General features: G+C 38.2%; 1 protein-coding gene across 14 annotated transcripts in view; it reads left to right on the forward strand.

The window, feature by feature from the left end:
* Window positions 1–12,820, forward strand: part of PHF20L1 (PHD finger protein 20 like 1) — a 70,690-nt gene extending 57,870 nt beyond the window's left edge. For 10 of the 14 annotated variants that reach the window (XM_072949735.1, XM_072949738.1, XM_072949744.1 and 7 more), the window contains 6 exons: window positions 1,745–1,926; window positions 3,375–3,474; window positions 4,849–5,044; window positions 7,365–7,734; window positions 8,993–9,158; window positions 10,585–12,820. In XM_072949735.1, coding sequence (XP_072805836.1) covers window positions 1,745–1,926; window positions 3,375–3,474; window positions 4,849–5,044; window positions 7,365–7,734; window positions 8,993–9,158; window positions 10,585–10,727 — 1,157 coding nt within the window. In that variant the 3' untranslated portion in view covers window positions 10,728–12,820. The remainder of the gene's footprint in view (window positions 1–1,744; window positions 1,927–3,374; window positions 3,475–4,848; window positions 5,045–7,364; window positions 7,735–8,992; window positions 9,159–10,584) is intronic. The other 4 variants (XM_072949739.1, XM_072949746.1, XM_072949736.1 and 1 more) reach the window with 1 other exon arrangement.
* Window positions 12,821–16,252: the final 3,432 nt, after the last annotated feature.

The following is a 16,252-nucleotide window of genomic DNA, read 5'->3' on the forward strand; positions in this document are numbered from 1 at the left end:
AGGTTTTACATTTAATTCATTTCTAACTCTGTTATGATTGTCGTCCGATTAATACCACATATATGCTGTAACAGTGTTTGAAACTGTTTATCCATGTTCTAGTCTGCCATTTTGAAGCATGAACTTATATTCAGGAAAGCCCAAGAGAAAATACAAATTTTGGATTTGAGCTTGCAAGATTATGAATAAATGAAATTTCTTCAGGTTCTGAAAACTGCTCATATTGTTAATATTAGAAAAATTTTATAATATCTAATTAATTTACTTCTTACTCCTTGATCATTTTCTTGTATTTCTCTACTACTATTTCATTTCTACTAACCTTAACTTTCTCCAAGATGTCTTAAGATCCTAAAGGGAGGAAAACATTTATTTTTCTACAAAAATTAAAAAATATTGAGTCAGGGAAAAAAATAAGTAAGATTAGAAGCTAAGGAAACACTAAATCATATGAAATATTTAAAATATAAATAGCATGAATTATTTAGTTTGAATTCAGGCAGCTTCCATCTGGTCTGATTAAGTCTGAAGAAGTTTTCTCCATATACTAACTCCCTCCTTCCCTCTTCCAAAAACATTCTGGAGTATCTGTCTTACAGATCAGGCTTCATTCTAAGCACTGGATATGGAGCATTCAGCAGTGCAGGAGCCCTTGCCCTCATGGACTCTTGATGTTCTAGGAAGGGGATGTGAATAGCCAGCAGGTGAAGGGCTAAGTCAGAATGTGATTAGAGGTTAGGGTGGGGAGCCAGAGTGCTCCAAGGATTAGCCTCCATTTACCATCTTTTATCACGTCCCATGTGATGACTCAGTTTCCCTGACATTTCTCCACACTCTGGCGAACCTTTAGTGCCCTGTCATCATTTCTTTCCCTTGTCATAAATATTTCCTTACGTTTGCCTCAGTTTTTTTCTCAGTGGCCTGAGCTAAATGGCAGTCTTGGACTGAACAGTGTTATAAGTACAACCCTGACACCTGGCATTTAAATAGAGTTGTATGTAGTGGTCATCCATCTAATCTAATTTCTAGAATATAATTATTTATTTTAAAAAGATTTTTATCAAAATAAAATTTTAAAATTTTAAAATTACTTAGGGAACTCATAATCCCAGTTTAAGAAGTACTGATGAAATCATCAAGAACACAGCCTTTAGAGGCAGACAGTCCTGGTGTGCAGTCAGCTTTCCCCCTAGCTGGCTGCATTCCTGAGCAGGTTACAGAACTTAAAGTGCTCAGCATGGAACCTGGTGTATATGAAGTGCAGTGATGGTTGACGATACTGATACTGTCAAGAGTAGCAGTATTGATGTTAGGACCTTAGGCAGCCACCTTCACCTGTCTCAAGTGCTGGTTATCTGTATGGTGCAAATGATGAAACCTGTTCTCTTTACAACCCATTGTTCTTGTGAGGATCTAAAGGGGTAATGTTTGTGAAAGCACTGAAAAACTGCAAATGAAAATAATTAATATTGACCTTAGCTATAGCCTCTGTAATCAGTAGACCAGGGAAGACTTTCTGAGTTACTTGTAACAGTGTTTACGTTAAGATGTAAGGCAGTCATAATTACCCAAGTTTCAGAAATCGTTTGTTTCTTTGTCCAGAGACAAATGCCCCATTCCCATTTGACTGCCCTCTCTTTCTAAACATTTAATTGCTTATGCTCACTCCCCGTAGCTCCTTTCTTTCTAGAGAAACGGCGTGAAGTTGAAAAAAATGCTGAGCGTCCTTTTATATATGTTCTAGACTTATCAGACGTGGACTTCCTAGATGACTCTTCAACAGAGAGTTTGCTCCTCAGTGGGGACGAGTACAATCAGGACTTTGATTCAACCAATTTTGAGGAATCCCAGGATGAAGAGGATGCTCTTAACGAAATTGTGCGATGTGTCTGTGAGATGGACGAGGAGAACGGCTTCATGATTCAGGTGACCTGTCTTCCTTTCAGCACTGAACGAGTTGTTTCGGGTGCTCAGCACATTCATCCAGACGTCTGTGTTCTCTTTACTAACCGTCCTCTTGACGGTTGTCGGTTGCTAGCTTATCAGCATGTTTCAAGTACCAGTAGTAACAGAGCTCTTCATCAGATGAAGTAGACAGTTTTCTTACCTGAGGATCATTCTCAGGGTGTTTACTCTGAGGTCTTCAAGCTGAAGTTCTTTTCAAGAGCCATTAAGGTGGCTAAGTATCCACGTTGAAGGGTAGATCATAGCGACCCTTCTCCTGCTGGTCTGAATCCTGTTTAATAATTTATGTCGTATAGTCGCTCTTCAAAGGGAAAATACCACAGTATCAAAGATGAAAGGAAAACTTTGTTGCAAAGATTACCATTACAAGTAACCTCTCCCTGTAGAAAAAGTGTATTTAAGAAAGAGAGAAAGTATAACCGATATTTCGTGATGGCATTTGGAAGATTTGGAGACATTAGTTACAGAAACAAAAAAAGAGTAATCTCTTTTTCCCCCTTTTCAGTGGTTTTCTCAAATAAGGGAACTGCAGATTTATAGGTCCACCACACAGGTAGCACTGTAAGAGGTCATTGCCACAGTCACTGCTACAAACTTGCCTTTTCAGAAAAATCTCTACACTTTAATAAGCTATTTTTAAGAGTTTTAAGTGTGGGGAGATAGACGAGAGAAATAATTTTATAACTTTTTTTAATGAGTAAACCAGTTTATCATAGCACATTTTAATGGGTGCCGCAAGTTCTTGAAATAGTTGACAGTTTCAAAAAATTCATTGTAAATGATCACTTGCTTTTGTTATGTGGATTAAGAATTATCTGAGTCTGTTTTGTAAATAAGTTCATTTATCTCATTCTTTTAAATTGCACATATAAGTGATATCATGTGATATTTGTCTTTCTCTCTCTGATTTACTTCACTTAGTATCATCATCTCCAAGTCCTACCAAGTTACTGCAAATGGCATTATTTCATTCTTTTTTTATGGCTGAGTAGTAGTCTACTATATATATTATATATATATATAGTAATATTCTACTCTCTCTCTCTCTCTCTCTCTCTATATATATATATATACACACACACACCACAACTTCTTTATCCAGTCGTCTGTTGATAGACGTTTAGGTTGTTTCCATGTCTTGGCTATCTTGTAATAATCTATAATGAAAAGGAATGTGGAAAAGAATATATATCTATCTGTATGACTGAATCACTGTGCTGTACACCAGAAACTAACACAGCATTGTAAATGAACTATACTTAAGTTCAAACAAACAAACAAAAAACAAAAAAATAAGGAATTGAGCTGTTGGCAGCACCAGCAAGACTAAGGCAGCTGATGGGAGAGAAGGGAAGGTGTCTGTTGCTAGAGTGAAACAGTGACCGTGAGCGCCCCCTGTCTCCCGGCAGTGTGAAGAGTGCCTGTGCTGGCAGCACAGCGTGTGCATGGGGCTGCTGGAGGAGAGCATCCCAGACCAGTACATCTGCTACATCTGCCGAGACCCTCCTGGTAAGACTCCGCTCCCTGCGCTCACCACAAGACATTGAGTGTCTCATTCCAAACCCCAGATCGCATCGGCTATGTAAGGCACCATGCCCCCTTTGTCAGTTAGACTGTGCTTCCATGTTCACGTTTTAAAATATTTTTCACTGTTTGTTATAGTTTTATTTTCCATATTAATTACTGTTACAGTTTTACTTTCCATGTTAATTACTTAGGCAAAAGCATTAGCATAAATTCATCAGTATAATTGCTGCCTTACTGGAAGGTTTTTCCTGGAGAAGAACCAGCTCCTTTCTATACTCCCATGTACTGATTTTGGAATAGGTTTACGTGTGGCTATTTGGATGGCATCGTATTCTGAACTCACATTCGTCCTGACGTGGTTTTGAATGTGTGTCTGATGGTGCTGCACATCCACCTAATTTTAGAGCCAGTGGGATGTTAGATTATCATGTACAATCCCTTTGTTTTACTGATGAGGCAGTTAGGATACAGAATGTGCCTAGCTTTATGCACAGGGACGGTACTGGCCTGGCCGAGCCGGCAGGAAAGCCTGTACCATTGGCTCCCCGACCACGTGGTAGTCCCTCCGTCCACGCTAGAGGCTCTCCGAGTAGCAAGGTTCTATGTCGTGTACACTTCCAGCTCTGAGGCAGAGCACATCTAGATATTCTCCAATAGAAGGCTACTGTGTTCTCATGTCTGTCAAAAAAATAAAATAACATTAAGAAGCAGGAGAATTATTCAGACCTATGTGAATATAGACATTTGTTCACTCATTCATCCAGCAGCATTTATTGGATGCCTGCTATTTGCCCAACTCTGTGATAAGAGGTAAGATGATGGGTTCTGACTGCACCTTCCACTGTCTCATAGTATAGCAGGGGCACAGACATAGACGCAGCTAATTGTGATGGGAGATGATAACTACTGATGTCGAAGATCCATGGTTATATAGGATTCTGAGATACTAGACCTGGGAAGGGGTCCCTGTTCACTCAACTAGAACTCTTTGTTCCATCCAGTTCAAAATAAATGTTAGTGAGAGAAACAGGTACCCCTGTCTAATGTCTGTCCAGCCCCTTTAGCCTTTTTATAGAGCAGATGACAGATATGTAAAAAATGGAAGGCGATACACTCAAGGTTCCTTTGCAGGTGTGACCTGCCACTGACCACATTCTTAACGGAGTTTTTCTCCTAACTGGGCAAGAAGTCTGAAGATAGGGGAACTCTTACAGTACCAGCTCTTTGAAGCACTGTCTTGCTCATCTTTTGAATTTGTTCTTAGTACTAGAACTCGCTTTGCTTAACTGATTGATGTCAGCTGGGTAGCAGTTGAAGTGGAATCTTTTGTCACTTGAATGTCAACTTCATCTACAGGTCAGAGATGGAGTGCAAAGTATCGTTATGATAAGGATTGGTTGAATAATGGGAGAATGTGTGGGTTATCATTTTTAAAAGAAAATTACTCTCATCTCAATGCCAAAAAGATAGTCTCCACACATCACCTGCTCGCTGACGTCTATGGAGTTACAGAGGTACTGCACGGGTTACAGCTGAAGATTGGAATACTGAAGTAAGTGAAGGGACGGTCACACTTCAGTGTAAATTTTAATTCAAGCTAAATCAGTTGGCTTTTTGTGGGTTCAGATTAGCAGTTTGGAAAACAGAATAGATTTGAATAAATTTTAACTTAAAAAACAGAAGGAAAGATTAGTAGCATTCTGGATGAGTAACTGCTTCACGCCTGTTGTCCCGGGGTGGATGCGTGCGGGAGAGGGAAATGTGGCACCTGGTATTTCAGCAGATGCTAGTCCCTGTCCCACCGTTCCGCGTGCTCGCCATGTGCACGAAGGCGCGGCTGCTGTGGTGCGCCCTGTAGGCTGTGTCCTCCTTCAGGACTGCTGTCAAGATGAAATAGATTCAAAGGTATATTTTAAAATTACCTTAAGATTGGCTTTGAAGGGAGCTAACAGGTCATGTAACCCATGTGTCTGCTGTGCACCAAATATGTTTCAGTCATCCCAGACAGTTTCCCCTTAAAAGACAAAAACCCCCTGAACCTCCCTAAGTGACGTATCAGAATGTTCTTGAAGTTCTTATTTTCAGTTCTTCCTAATACTTGCCTAGAATTCCTCTTTAAAATATATATATTTTATGGGGGAGAATATAGCTCAGTAGTAGAGCGCGTGCCTAGCATGCACGAGGCCCTGGGTTCAGTCCCCAGTACTGCCATTAAAAGAGAAATAAACCTAATTACCACCCCCCTCAAGAAAATAAACAAAAGAAATGAAATTTTTTAAAAAGTCCTGGGTTCAAGTTCCAGTGCCATTAATTAATTAATTATACATAAAACAGGTTCTTCACAAGCTTTCCTTCATTGAGACTCACTCGCCTGGGCTGGAAGTGTGCGCCTCCCCTCCTCTATCTCCATCCCGTCCCCCCCACGGCAGCTTGGTGCACTGAGTATCTCCAGCTCTCTCCTCACTCAGACTGTGTCCGCCCGGCTGTTCTTTTCACATGAACAGTTGCTATGCCTTGTTAATTCCCTGCGGCTCCAGTCCTGTACTCAGTTCATCCCTCATACGATTGCCAGTGCAATCTTAGTAAGAAGTAAAGATGAGCTTGTCTGTTTTCAGCTTAATATACCACAGTGTCTTCCTGGTGCCCAGTGAACAAAGTCCAGGCTCCCCCTGCGTGCACTCTGAGTCCTTCCATGATGTATAGTCTCTCTACCATTGTGTTGCCATGTCTTCCCTCTCCTAATTTTCCCCCTAAATGGTCCAGCTGTACACAGCCATAATCCCTGAATGAAGCATGCTTTTTCATAGCTCCAGGCCTTCACTCACAGCCAGGATAACCTTCTACCACTGGTCTTCCTAGAAGATGCCTTTTCATGATCACCTGCCCGGCTAGGGCTGATCACGTCCTCGGCAGACTCCATGCATACAGGTGTCATAGACTTTTGGTGAGCATGGAATTAGTACAGCCTCTTTTGAGGCCACTTGGGCAGTACCTGTTAAAATTTAAATGTTGCATACATTATCTGGCAGTTTCATATCTAGAAATTTATCTGACTGAAATATTCCCAGTTGTGTGCAAAGGTACACACATGCAGACACACACACATCTGTCAGTGGGGAATTGGTTGGCTGGACTAGACGGTGGCACATTAGTACCATTTTAGCTACTAGAGTAAAAGTAAGGGAAATCTATCTGTACTCACAAGGCAAGATGCCCATATATGTTACATATGAAGAAGGCAAATGATACGAGAGCCCCAGTTGTGTGAAAAGAAAAGGTGTGCTTACCCGTTTAAAAAATTGTATATATACAGAAAAAGTCTGGCAGATTATACCTCAGTTATTTACAGCTGCCACAGCAGGGAGGTTTTTACTTTGTACGTACTGGTAGTCTGAATTGCTTGTCAAGAGCAAGTGTCACTTTTTGATTGACTAAAGATTTTTAAATATGCTCACATAAAAGGTTTTTCATGTCGTACAATTTTTAAAAATACATGAAAAATCAGCAGAAAGAGAAGGGTTATGTGTGAACTGTCTCAGAATTACATTCAGTATTGCTTTTCTCCCTGGGTTTTATTTCTATAAAACTGTGAGAAATAAAATTTTGGATGAAATCCTGGCGCAGGTTAACCTAAAGAGCACCTTTACTTTTGTCTTGAGTCCCTGACCTCCTCCTGACCTAGTTGCCTTGGTGGTGGTCTCAGTCTTCAACAGGGAAGTGGGGTCAGTCCACCTAAGTCAGTCCACTCAGCATTCAGAAGGCATGGATAACCGAGGGTTAACCATATAATTTTATATTCTGAAATCTATTGTAGCATTAAACTTACTGCTGGATTTTTTTTTTAACTGATGTTTCTCCAACTTTGTTTTAAGGAATAAACATCATCCTGACCTGCATCTCTGGGCTTGTTCTGGGAAGCGGAAAGATCAAGATCAAGTAACTGCCGGGGTAGAGAAAAAAATAACAGTGTGCGACACGGTTAATGTGGAAGAAAAGAAATATCATGTACAAAACCATAAGGAACCACCTCGTTTGCCCCTAAAAGTGGAAGGAACTTACATAACAAGTGAGCACAGCTACCAGAAGCCACAGAGCTTTGGTCAAGACTGCAGATCTCTTGTGGACCCTGGGAGCTCAGATGACGACGATGGCGTTAGCAGTTTTGAAGACGAACAGGAATTCCACGTGAGAGAGAGAAGCCGCTCACGATACCCAGCAAAGGACGATGGAGTGCCCGAAAAGGTACAACTGGATCGTTTGTCTTTGCTTGGAAATATGATAGAACAAAGGGAAATTTTATGAAACGAAACATACTGAATTCACAGATTTTTCCAAGTTCACAAGTACCTCGTTAGAGTACAGACACATTTTTGCTTTTTCTTCGAGAAAACATTGGCCCTTCGAACATTTAATTATCCCCTAATTCAGAATTGCAGTCACTCAGTAAACTTTTGCCCTAACAGAAGTTTCAGTTTCATAAGTACGTTTAGGTATCTCTAAAAACCATGAGCCACATTTTTTTCAAATGAGAATGAGTGTGAAAACATCACAGTGCTTCTGGGTGTCTATATGTTATATAACTTGTCTTTTTAATGTGTTTTAGATAAAAGGTGGCGCTCTAATCCTCTTGTTTTAAATTTTAGCATATTTGTATATGCATATCCATCCATTATGCAATAAGCTGAATTTTTACATCTCTGTATATGTTGAATTTATAAACTTAATTTCTATTCACTGGGATTGTCTTAGAGCTGTCATGCCTTCATTTTTTTATTGATTTTCACTGAGCAGTACCACTTTAAAATTAGTTGTTTATTTTTCTGGCCTCTTTTATCAAGTAAGTTTTATAAATAAATACTTAACTGAATTTGAAAAGCTTATATTATATGAAATTTGGTGATAAGTTATTTTGTCAAATTCACATCCCTCTTAGGGAAATGAGTTATCACTGGTGAATCTGAGTTCAGATTTTGTGTGTATGTTTTAATAAGCACTCTGTACTTTTTATGTTTTTAAAAGATTTTTATTTTTCCCTCAGTTCATTGAGTTAGCTGCAACAATGAAGTCCAGTCTACAGTTAATTATGCTTCATACTGGCCTTTACCAACTTTCTTGATTTTTTTTTTTTCCCATTATTGCTTTTTGCCTTCACTTCACTTGTGACACAGTTTAGGTTAATGGAGAAAGGGGTCAGTCTGAATTAGCTGGGCTTTCTAGTTACAGAATGTAATTAGCAACTTCATTTCTTCGGCAGTTTTATGGAAGGCCCTCCACACTACGGGGCACTGTGCTTGGCATTGTGAGGAGACACAGCAGGCATGTCTGCTTTTCAGGACCATCAGATGGCATTTAATTCTGTGCTAGCACTTTCTTTAAAAATCCTCTAGGGGTCAGATTGGGTTTCACTGATCATTGTGGATAATGAGGTTTTTAATGTACATTTCCCTTCATGATGTTACATTTCACCCCATTCTTTGTTTTTCCCAATGGTTCTATGGAGAAGAATACAGCTGAAAGAAATACAGCATTTGTTTACAATGATAAAAGGGGCGCTGAAGACCCCGGGGACGCACATCTTCAGTGGCAGCTCAATCTCCTTACGCACATAGAGAACGTGCAGAATGAGGTCACCAGCAGGATGGACCTGATAGAAAAAGAAGTTGATGGTAATTGAAGAGACAACTGAAATACAGTTACTGTAGTCTGTAAAGTGTGTTTATTGTGATTATAAAGAGGTTCTTCAGTTTTTTAAATTATGGGATGAAAACTGCAGATGCGGTCCATCTGATGGAGCTCTTTACATTGTAGTGACACATCTGGCATGTGTGGTTTTTAGTCTCAAGGGAGTGTGACTGCATATTAGCTTAGGGTTTGTTTTTTTTTTTAAGATGGACATTTATTAAATACTGCCCATCTGCTAGGCTCAGTGTATACCATATATGGAATATTTATTAGTTTCATTGAACTGTGTTTTCTTTGGAAGTCAGCATAAGGACTTTAAGCATATTTGAAATACGGGGGAATGGGGGAAAACATTTTGAATCTTTGTTTTCACTTTGGTCACTTTTTTTTTAAACTTTGGTCAGTATTTATTAAGTGAAATCAACAACAACAGAAAACTCCTCCGAGGTTAAGTAGGTAAACCTTAAGTTTGCATACACATTCTTTTTTTTCCTTCTTTACTTTTTGTTTTATCACACAGGAGCCCTGAGGAGTGGACAAGAAAAATATTATCCCCATTTTATGGTTCAGAAAATACAGTAATTTAGATTACCTGATTCCTAATCTAGTATTTTTCCTATTCTTTTTGACTCCATTTTTTTTAGCCTCATACATTATATTTCCTACCCTCCCTCTTTTTATTTGCAAAAGCATGTGATACTTTCACCCCACACTAAATTAGAATTCCTACTGCTTTGTTTTTCCCTGTGAAAAGAGGAAGGGGAAACCCATTTCAGAAGCTTCTTCCATTTGTCTACAAGGAAGCTGTAGAGTTAGTTTTAAGTAGATTTTTGAAGAAGAAAAAATACAACTTGATGCTATCCCTTATTATTATTAATAAAAGTATAGAATATTAATTATATTCTACCTGGACTTCTAATATGTTTGCATTTTTTGAAGTAATGATAAAATAGTGGGACTGAAAGGACACTGAGAAATTGCTACCTCCTTTTCCTTGTTAAAAAGAACTTCTGAATTAAAAAAAAAGTGGTTAGAGTAGCTAGATTTCATTTAAGATAAATTAGAGCTAGTTCAAGCCTAAATTAATAGAAAGTGGAGCAGGCACAGGGAACTGCTGTTTCCTGTTCCAGAAGACAGTGAAAGAAGACACCCAAAATGAAGTTAGTTTATATCTATAAAGGGTAAAAATTACCTAAAATAACAGCAGATAAAATAACAGGTAAAGGTTACCAGCAGAGACTAGAACACTTGTGGGATGAGGTATAAAGGATGCTAAACCACTCAGAAATGGCTTTCTAGAGAAAGGGAAGTGAACTCTTTCTCCATCTCACCTTTGCAACCCTCTAATTATACCATTTTGTCACTTTTTCCAGTTGCCATTTAATTTGTTTGTTCTCTTCTCTCTTTTAGTTCTGGAAAGCTGGCTTGATTTCACGGGGGAGTTGGAGCCACCTGATCCACTTGCCAGGCTGCCCCAACTTAAACGCCACATCAAACAGCTCCTGATTGACATGGGCAAAGTACAGCAGATAGCAGCTCTCTGCTCTGTATGACAGCAGTGAACAGCTAATGCAGTGAATGTGGCTCTGTTCAGTCGACTAATTTTTATTATCCACGTGGCTGCTAAGTGGATAGATAAAAAGCTTAGTGATGTTTGGTCATTTACTGATTTGTGACATCAATAGGATGGCACTGTGGAAAGGAAAAGAACAACTTTATCAAGGAAGCTAATATAAAAAAAAAAGTGTGAGCAAGATCATATGCCAGGATCAGTAGAGGTAGAGTATAATCTGCGCTAAGGGAGCCAGGTTGGCAGGAATGTTGAATAGTTGCTAACGTGAAGCTGGAGATACCTGTAGAAAGACATACGGTGTATTTATATAGTTTTTAGCAAAAAGGTCTATGTCTGTAAACCAGCATTTGGCCAAAAACAACATTGTAGAGGCAATTTAAATTCTGGAGAGTTCTATAAGGTTGTGTAAGAACTGTCTTCTCTGCAGTTGATCCAACTACACTGAAGTTTATAGAGTATTTAAACTTTTATAGGATCATGAGCTGTTTCTTAGGTGATGAATGTCCTTAATCAGAAAACTGACAGTAGAAGTCTCACTTCTGAGGGAGACAGTTGTGGGCTTCTTACTTCATTATGAATATATTTTAACAACAATGAAATAATTGGAATTTATTGCTGACGCTAAGCTCACTGTAAAAACAGAATGGCTTGCAGAAGGGTCACTGTGCCAAATGATGATGATACTGCTGGAAAGAGAATTTTAAATCCCGTGGGAGTTCTCTCGCCCAGGTCTTACATGATGCCATCAGTCCATCAGAAATGCATATGTCACATATACTATTTATGGAATATATAGAGTTGAATTTCAGTATTCAGGCTTCAACGTACAGTTTGATCCTGAGTATGCCTGGTGTTTGCCTTCAGAAAAAAAAATTGTAAATAACCTCAGCTGGGATGAGGAGTGACAGAAATATCAAAGTAATTTGTGGCTGTGGATTTTTTTAACTGCTGGTAGTGGAAATACTGGAAAAGCTTCATTTCTGAAGATGAATTTTATTTTTAAAAAATACATACGCACTCAAAACTTTTAGCTTTGGTCACAAGTGGACAGATTTCTGAAACCAAAGGCAACAAAGTTGCTGTGTCAGCTCTTGCTGGATTTTGAGCCCAGGTCCTCCCGTCTGCCAGTGCTCTTGTGACTTGTGTGCCGCCCCCAGTGCTTCACGCGCAGGTGTGCGTCAAGTGTGTGTGCTTGTTTGAAACAGACACTCAACTCAGCGTACGTATGTACATAACCTACACATATTTATATATCTACACATGTCTAGTTTTATTACTATAGACCATAAGAATTGGTGGTTAACATGAAATGTTACCTTTCAACAGACTGTTTTTAAAAACTAAAAATGTATGTACAGGTTTTGAAACTTTTTTTAAAAAGGGGAAAAAAGACTGTTAAGAGGAGGCTATTTGGTGACATGTAACACTTGAATATTTTATGCCTCATTCTGTTTATCAGTTCTAGCGATCTGTATAAATGCATTTTAGAACTGATAGACAGTAAACTTGAATTTATCTTTGATAAGAATACATGCCACTGTACATTCAGATATTATTTAAATTTGCAAACACACTGTTCTATATGTAAGGTACTGTATGTAAAACTCTTTATTAAAACTATTCCACATATCCTAAAATTTCAGCTTGCCTTTTTGCAGCCTTATATTTTGATGTAAAAATGATTAAAAGAATGTGCAAAACAGTCATTAGAAATTTGTATTGCCTTTTGAGATTCTCCAACTTGACAGATGTGCCAAAGATCACAGATACAAAATACGTCCTGTGTATTTACTTACGATACGTTAACTTTGTCAAAGATCTTACTGAGAAATGAAAAGCTTTAGTAGAGGTGATATGAGGTAGTTATTAAATATGCATATTAAAGTAAAAATAGTGCCTATATTTCATGTGTGGAGTAAACTTGCTAATGTCTATATTTTAAGATTGATAGTTTATCTTTCATTTGTGTTTTAAAGTAATGGCTCTGATCTTCTATTGTGGTTAAATTCTAGACATGTAATGTATATCTTTTTTTTCAGAATGGAGCAAATAGCATCCTTAACAAGCTATGAATAGTGGTGTTGCCTAGATTCTTCTCACATACACAGAGAGCCCTGTGTACCCAGTAACACTCATATTCTCAATTCCTGATGACCACAGCTAAGTTAATGTGCATTTGTTATTGGGGTGTCTTAAATTAGATTGCTGTGTTTATTAGCAGCCCGCAAACTGGAAGTTCCGTTACTACGTAGGATATTGAATTTTTGCTCTGCTTTTATATATAGGAATTGAAATTCTGAATTTTTTAATTTATATTTTTAAAGCAAGTCTGTATCAGATTACTTGTATGCACATACCCATTTAATAGAGAGTGTGTCAACAATTGGTAGCAGCCTTTTAGCAACTAGTCAGCTGAGTGATTCCTTAAGAGAGTCAACTTGATTTTGAGAAGTAAGCCCACTGGGAGAGGTTTCAGATGAGCTGGTTTTCTTTCTACTTAGTCTTGCTTAAAAAGTATGAGTATATAAATTTAAGTAAAAGCAATAAACTAGGAAGGGTGTTTCTTGACAAGGTAGCTTTTCGTTGCTACCCAGACAGAGCACTGGTGGGGAGGTAACCTTCCTAGTACGTTACTGAGGAGTAAGATGTGTACTTCTTCATACTCATGTGTGGTTCCACTGGCTCATTATTTTCAAACTTAAGAGTAATGCACTCTTTCCTTAAAGAAAATTGAGTATTCTCTTAATTTCAGGTAGAATCCTTTTTCCTAACATGATTTCCACTGACTTATGTCCTCTCAGATGTTCATATTCCATATGTTCAAAATGTAGGTCCCCTGTCTCCCCCAGTCAACTGGGTCTCCTGCCATCTTCACACTCTCTGCTTTAATAGCATCCCAAGAGCCCTGGCTTGAAACTCGCAGTCCCCGCCGTTACCCGTTCCATCACCGGATGTTCTGGTTCCTCAAAATGGGTGGTGTCATCTTCCTCCTCCTCAGTCCTGCTTAGTAGTCCATTGTCTGTAAACCATCATGGAGCTTCTGAAATTTTAATTTTGCCTTCATTCTGACTCATCAGAATGGCTACTGTCAAGCTGGAGGACTGGTACTGGGTAACTGCTCCATGCCAGGTGTTGTGCATGTTACCTGGAGCATCTAATTTAGTTCCTTTGTTGAGAGGTGAAGCAGGGTCATTTTCAAGATGAGGAAGCTGAGGTTTAGAAACCTTTAGAAACATGTCCCGTGTTAAGTAGCAGGTTCAAGATGCAAACCCCGCGCTATTCAAACGCGTGTCCTTTTCCTAGCAGGGCTGTCTCGACTATCTTGTCATTTCCGTTTTCTTCTCTGAAACCATCTCCCTGTTTCAACCCAAGTCAGGTCTGTGTAATCTGGACCTCTTGTGCAGACTTCACCTAACCAGTTCTCAAATCCATGTAAACAGAGCCTCGCTCTTCAGATAGACTATGCTTGTTTCTGTCTCTTGCCTTCGTATCACTTTCCTCTTCTGGAAAATTCTCCTTTGTTGGGTCTCTACAAATCCAGGCAATTCTTCAGGCTTTAGTTTCTCTTCCTAAGAGAAGCAGTCTGTTATTAGAGGCCTCTTGCAGTACCCTATGTGGTACCAAGCTATGGAGGAACTGCGTCAGGGAGCAACGATTTCATAAACTGGAGCAGCATGAGCTTTGCAGTTCTCGGGTTTTCACTCTGACAGTTCTCTAGCAGTGATCTGCCTGAGCACTGGTTTTCTTATCTATAAAGTGGGAATAATATCTAGCTTAGAACCTGGTTTTGAGAGTTAAATGAAGCAAATTAAGTACCTAAATTATGAAGTTGAAAGTTAAATATAGTAGACATATTGAATGGCATCTGTGTGGCAGCCCTTGAGTTCTGTGGTTTGATATGAAATTAGTGTTAATAGGATCACAGTCTGTAGACCAATGGAAACAAAAAAACATATTTTTTGACAGGATCAGTTATATCAAAGAGTGCAAGGAACCAAAGAGGCAAAAGAAAGGAAAGATAATAGATTTGTAGGTTGAGGGGATTGGGGGCACTGAAATAATGTGTTAATTAAAACAGTGGTCTTTGAATGTTTTCTGACTATGACCTCTCTATGGGAATTTTGAAAAATTAGAATCCATTTCTGGTACCTGTTGTCTTTGGGTTCCCCTGAAAGTAGATCTGAAGACAAGATTTAAGTGTCCTTAATGTATTTAAGAGATCCCCTAAGGAAGTTGGAGTGAGGAAGACGGAAAAGTAGGGCTGGGGAGGAAAAAGCCAATGTCAATATGTACAACTGAGGACACTGCTAGGCACAGTGGGGCTTTGTTTCTGCCACTGAAAATTGTTCACTGTAAATTGAAACAGTTGCAAAGGGTATGATTTCTAATTTGTAAATACTGGCCTAGTGAAAAATCAGCCTGTTACCATTTTTAAATATATGAAATAGAATCAGTACAATTTTGCAACTTAACATCTCTTTTAAAAATACATAAACAAGCTCTTCCTTAGCATTTGGAAATTTTACAAGTTTTATATTCTCTTTTTTGTCTTTCCATTTTGCTTCCTAATAGAATGTTACCTTCTTTTATACCTTACAGGTCTTTATCTATCATCCTCTGATTCTTTTGTCCACACACACACACACACACACAAAGTAAATTGAAATTTTAAAATGTATTTATAGTCCTCTTAATAGAGTATCAAAATGCATGACACAAACACTAATATCATTGAATAGAAAATAGAAAAATGTACAATTATAATTGAAGATTTCAACCCTCCTTTAACACTAATTGATAGAACAAAAGTAGAAGGAAATCAGGAATCAGGATAGAAGACTTGAACAAAAATGAACACTCAGCTCAACCTAATTGACATTGAGAGAATGTTCCACCCAGCGACATGAGAATACAAATTTCCTTTTTAAGTACACATGGAGCCCTCAGAAGGCAGACTATAAAACAGTCTCTATTCATTTAAAATTGAAATCGTGCGTAACTTTTCTGACAACAATGAAATTAAACTGGAAATCAGTATTAGGTATCTGAAAAGAACCCAGAATGTTTGGAAATTATCAACATACTTGTAAACAATCCAAGAGTCAGAGAAAAGTTAAACTAAAATCAAAAAATATTTAATTGGATGAAAATGAAAATACATCATGATAAATTTGTAGGATGCTGATGAATATTAGAGGGAAATTTATAGTTTTAAATGCTTCACTAAAAAGAAAGTACACAAATTTTAACTAGACTATTGTGGTGATCATTTTGCAATATATATAAATCCTGAATTGTTATGTTGTGCACCTGAAACTAAAATCAATTATATCTCAATTTTCAAGAATGGAAGTTTTAAATAAGAATACAAAAGTCACTGATTAAAGATTTAAAAACTAGAAAAACAAACATATTAAAACCAAAATAAGTGGAAAAGGAAGGAAATGTGCTAAAATCAGTAAAACACTAAATGGACAAACAATAAAGAAGCAACAGTATAAACAA

The sequence above is a fragment of the Vicugna pacos genome, chromosome 25 (genome assembly GCF_048564905.1).
Source record: "Vicugna pacos chromosome 25, VicPac4, whole genome shotgun sequence".
Taxonomy (NCBI): domain Eukaryota; kingdom Metazoa; phylum Chordata; class Mammalia; order Artiodactyla; family Camelidae; genus Vicugna; species Vicugna pacos.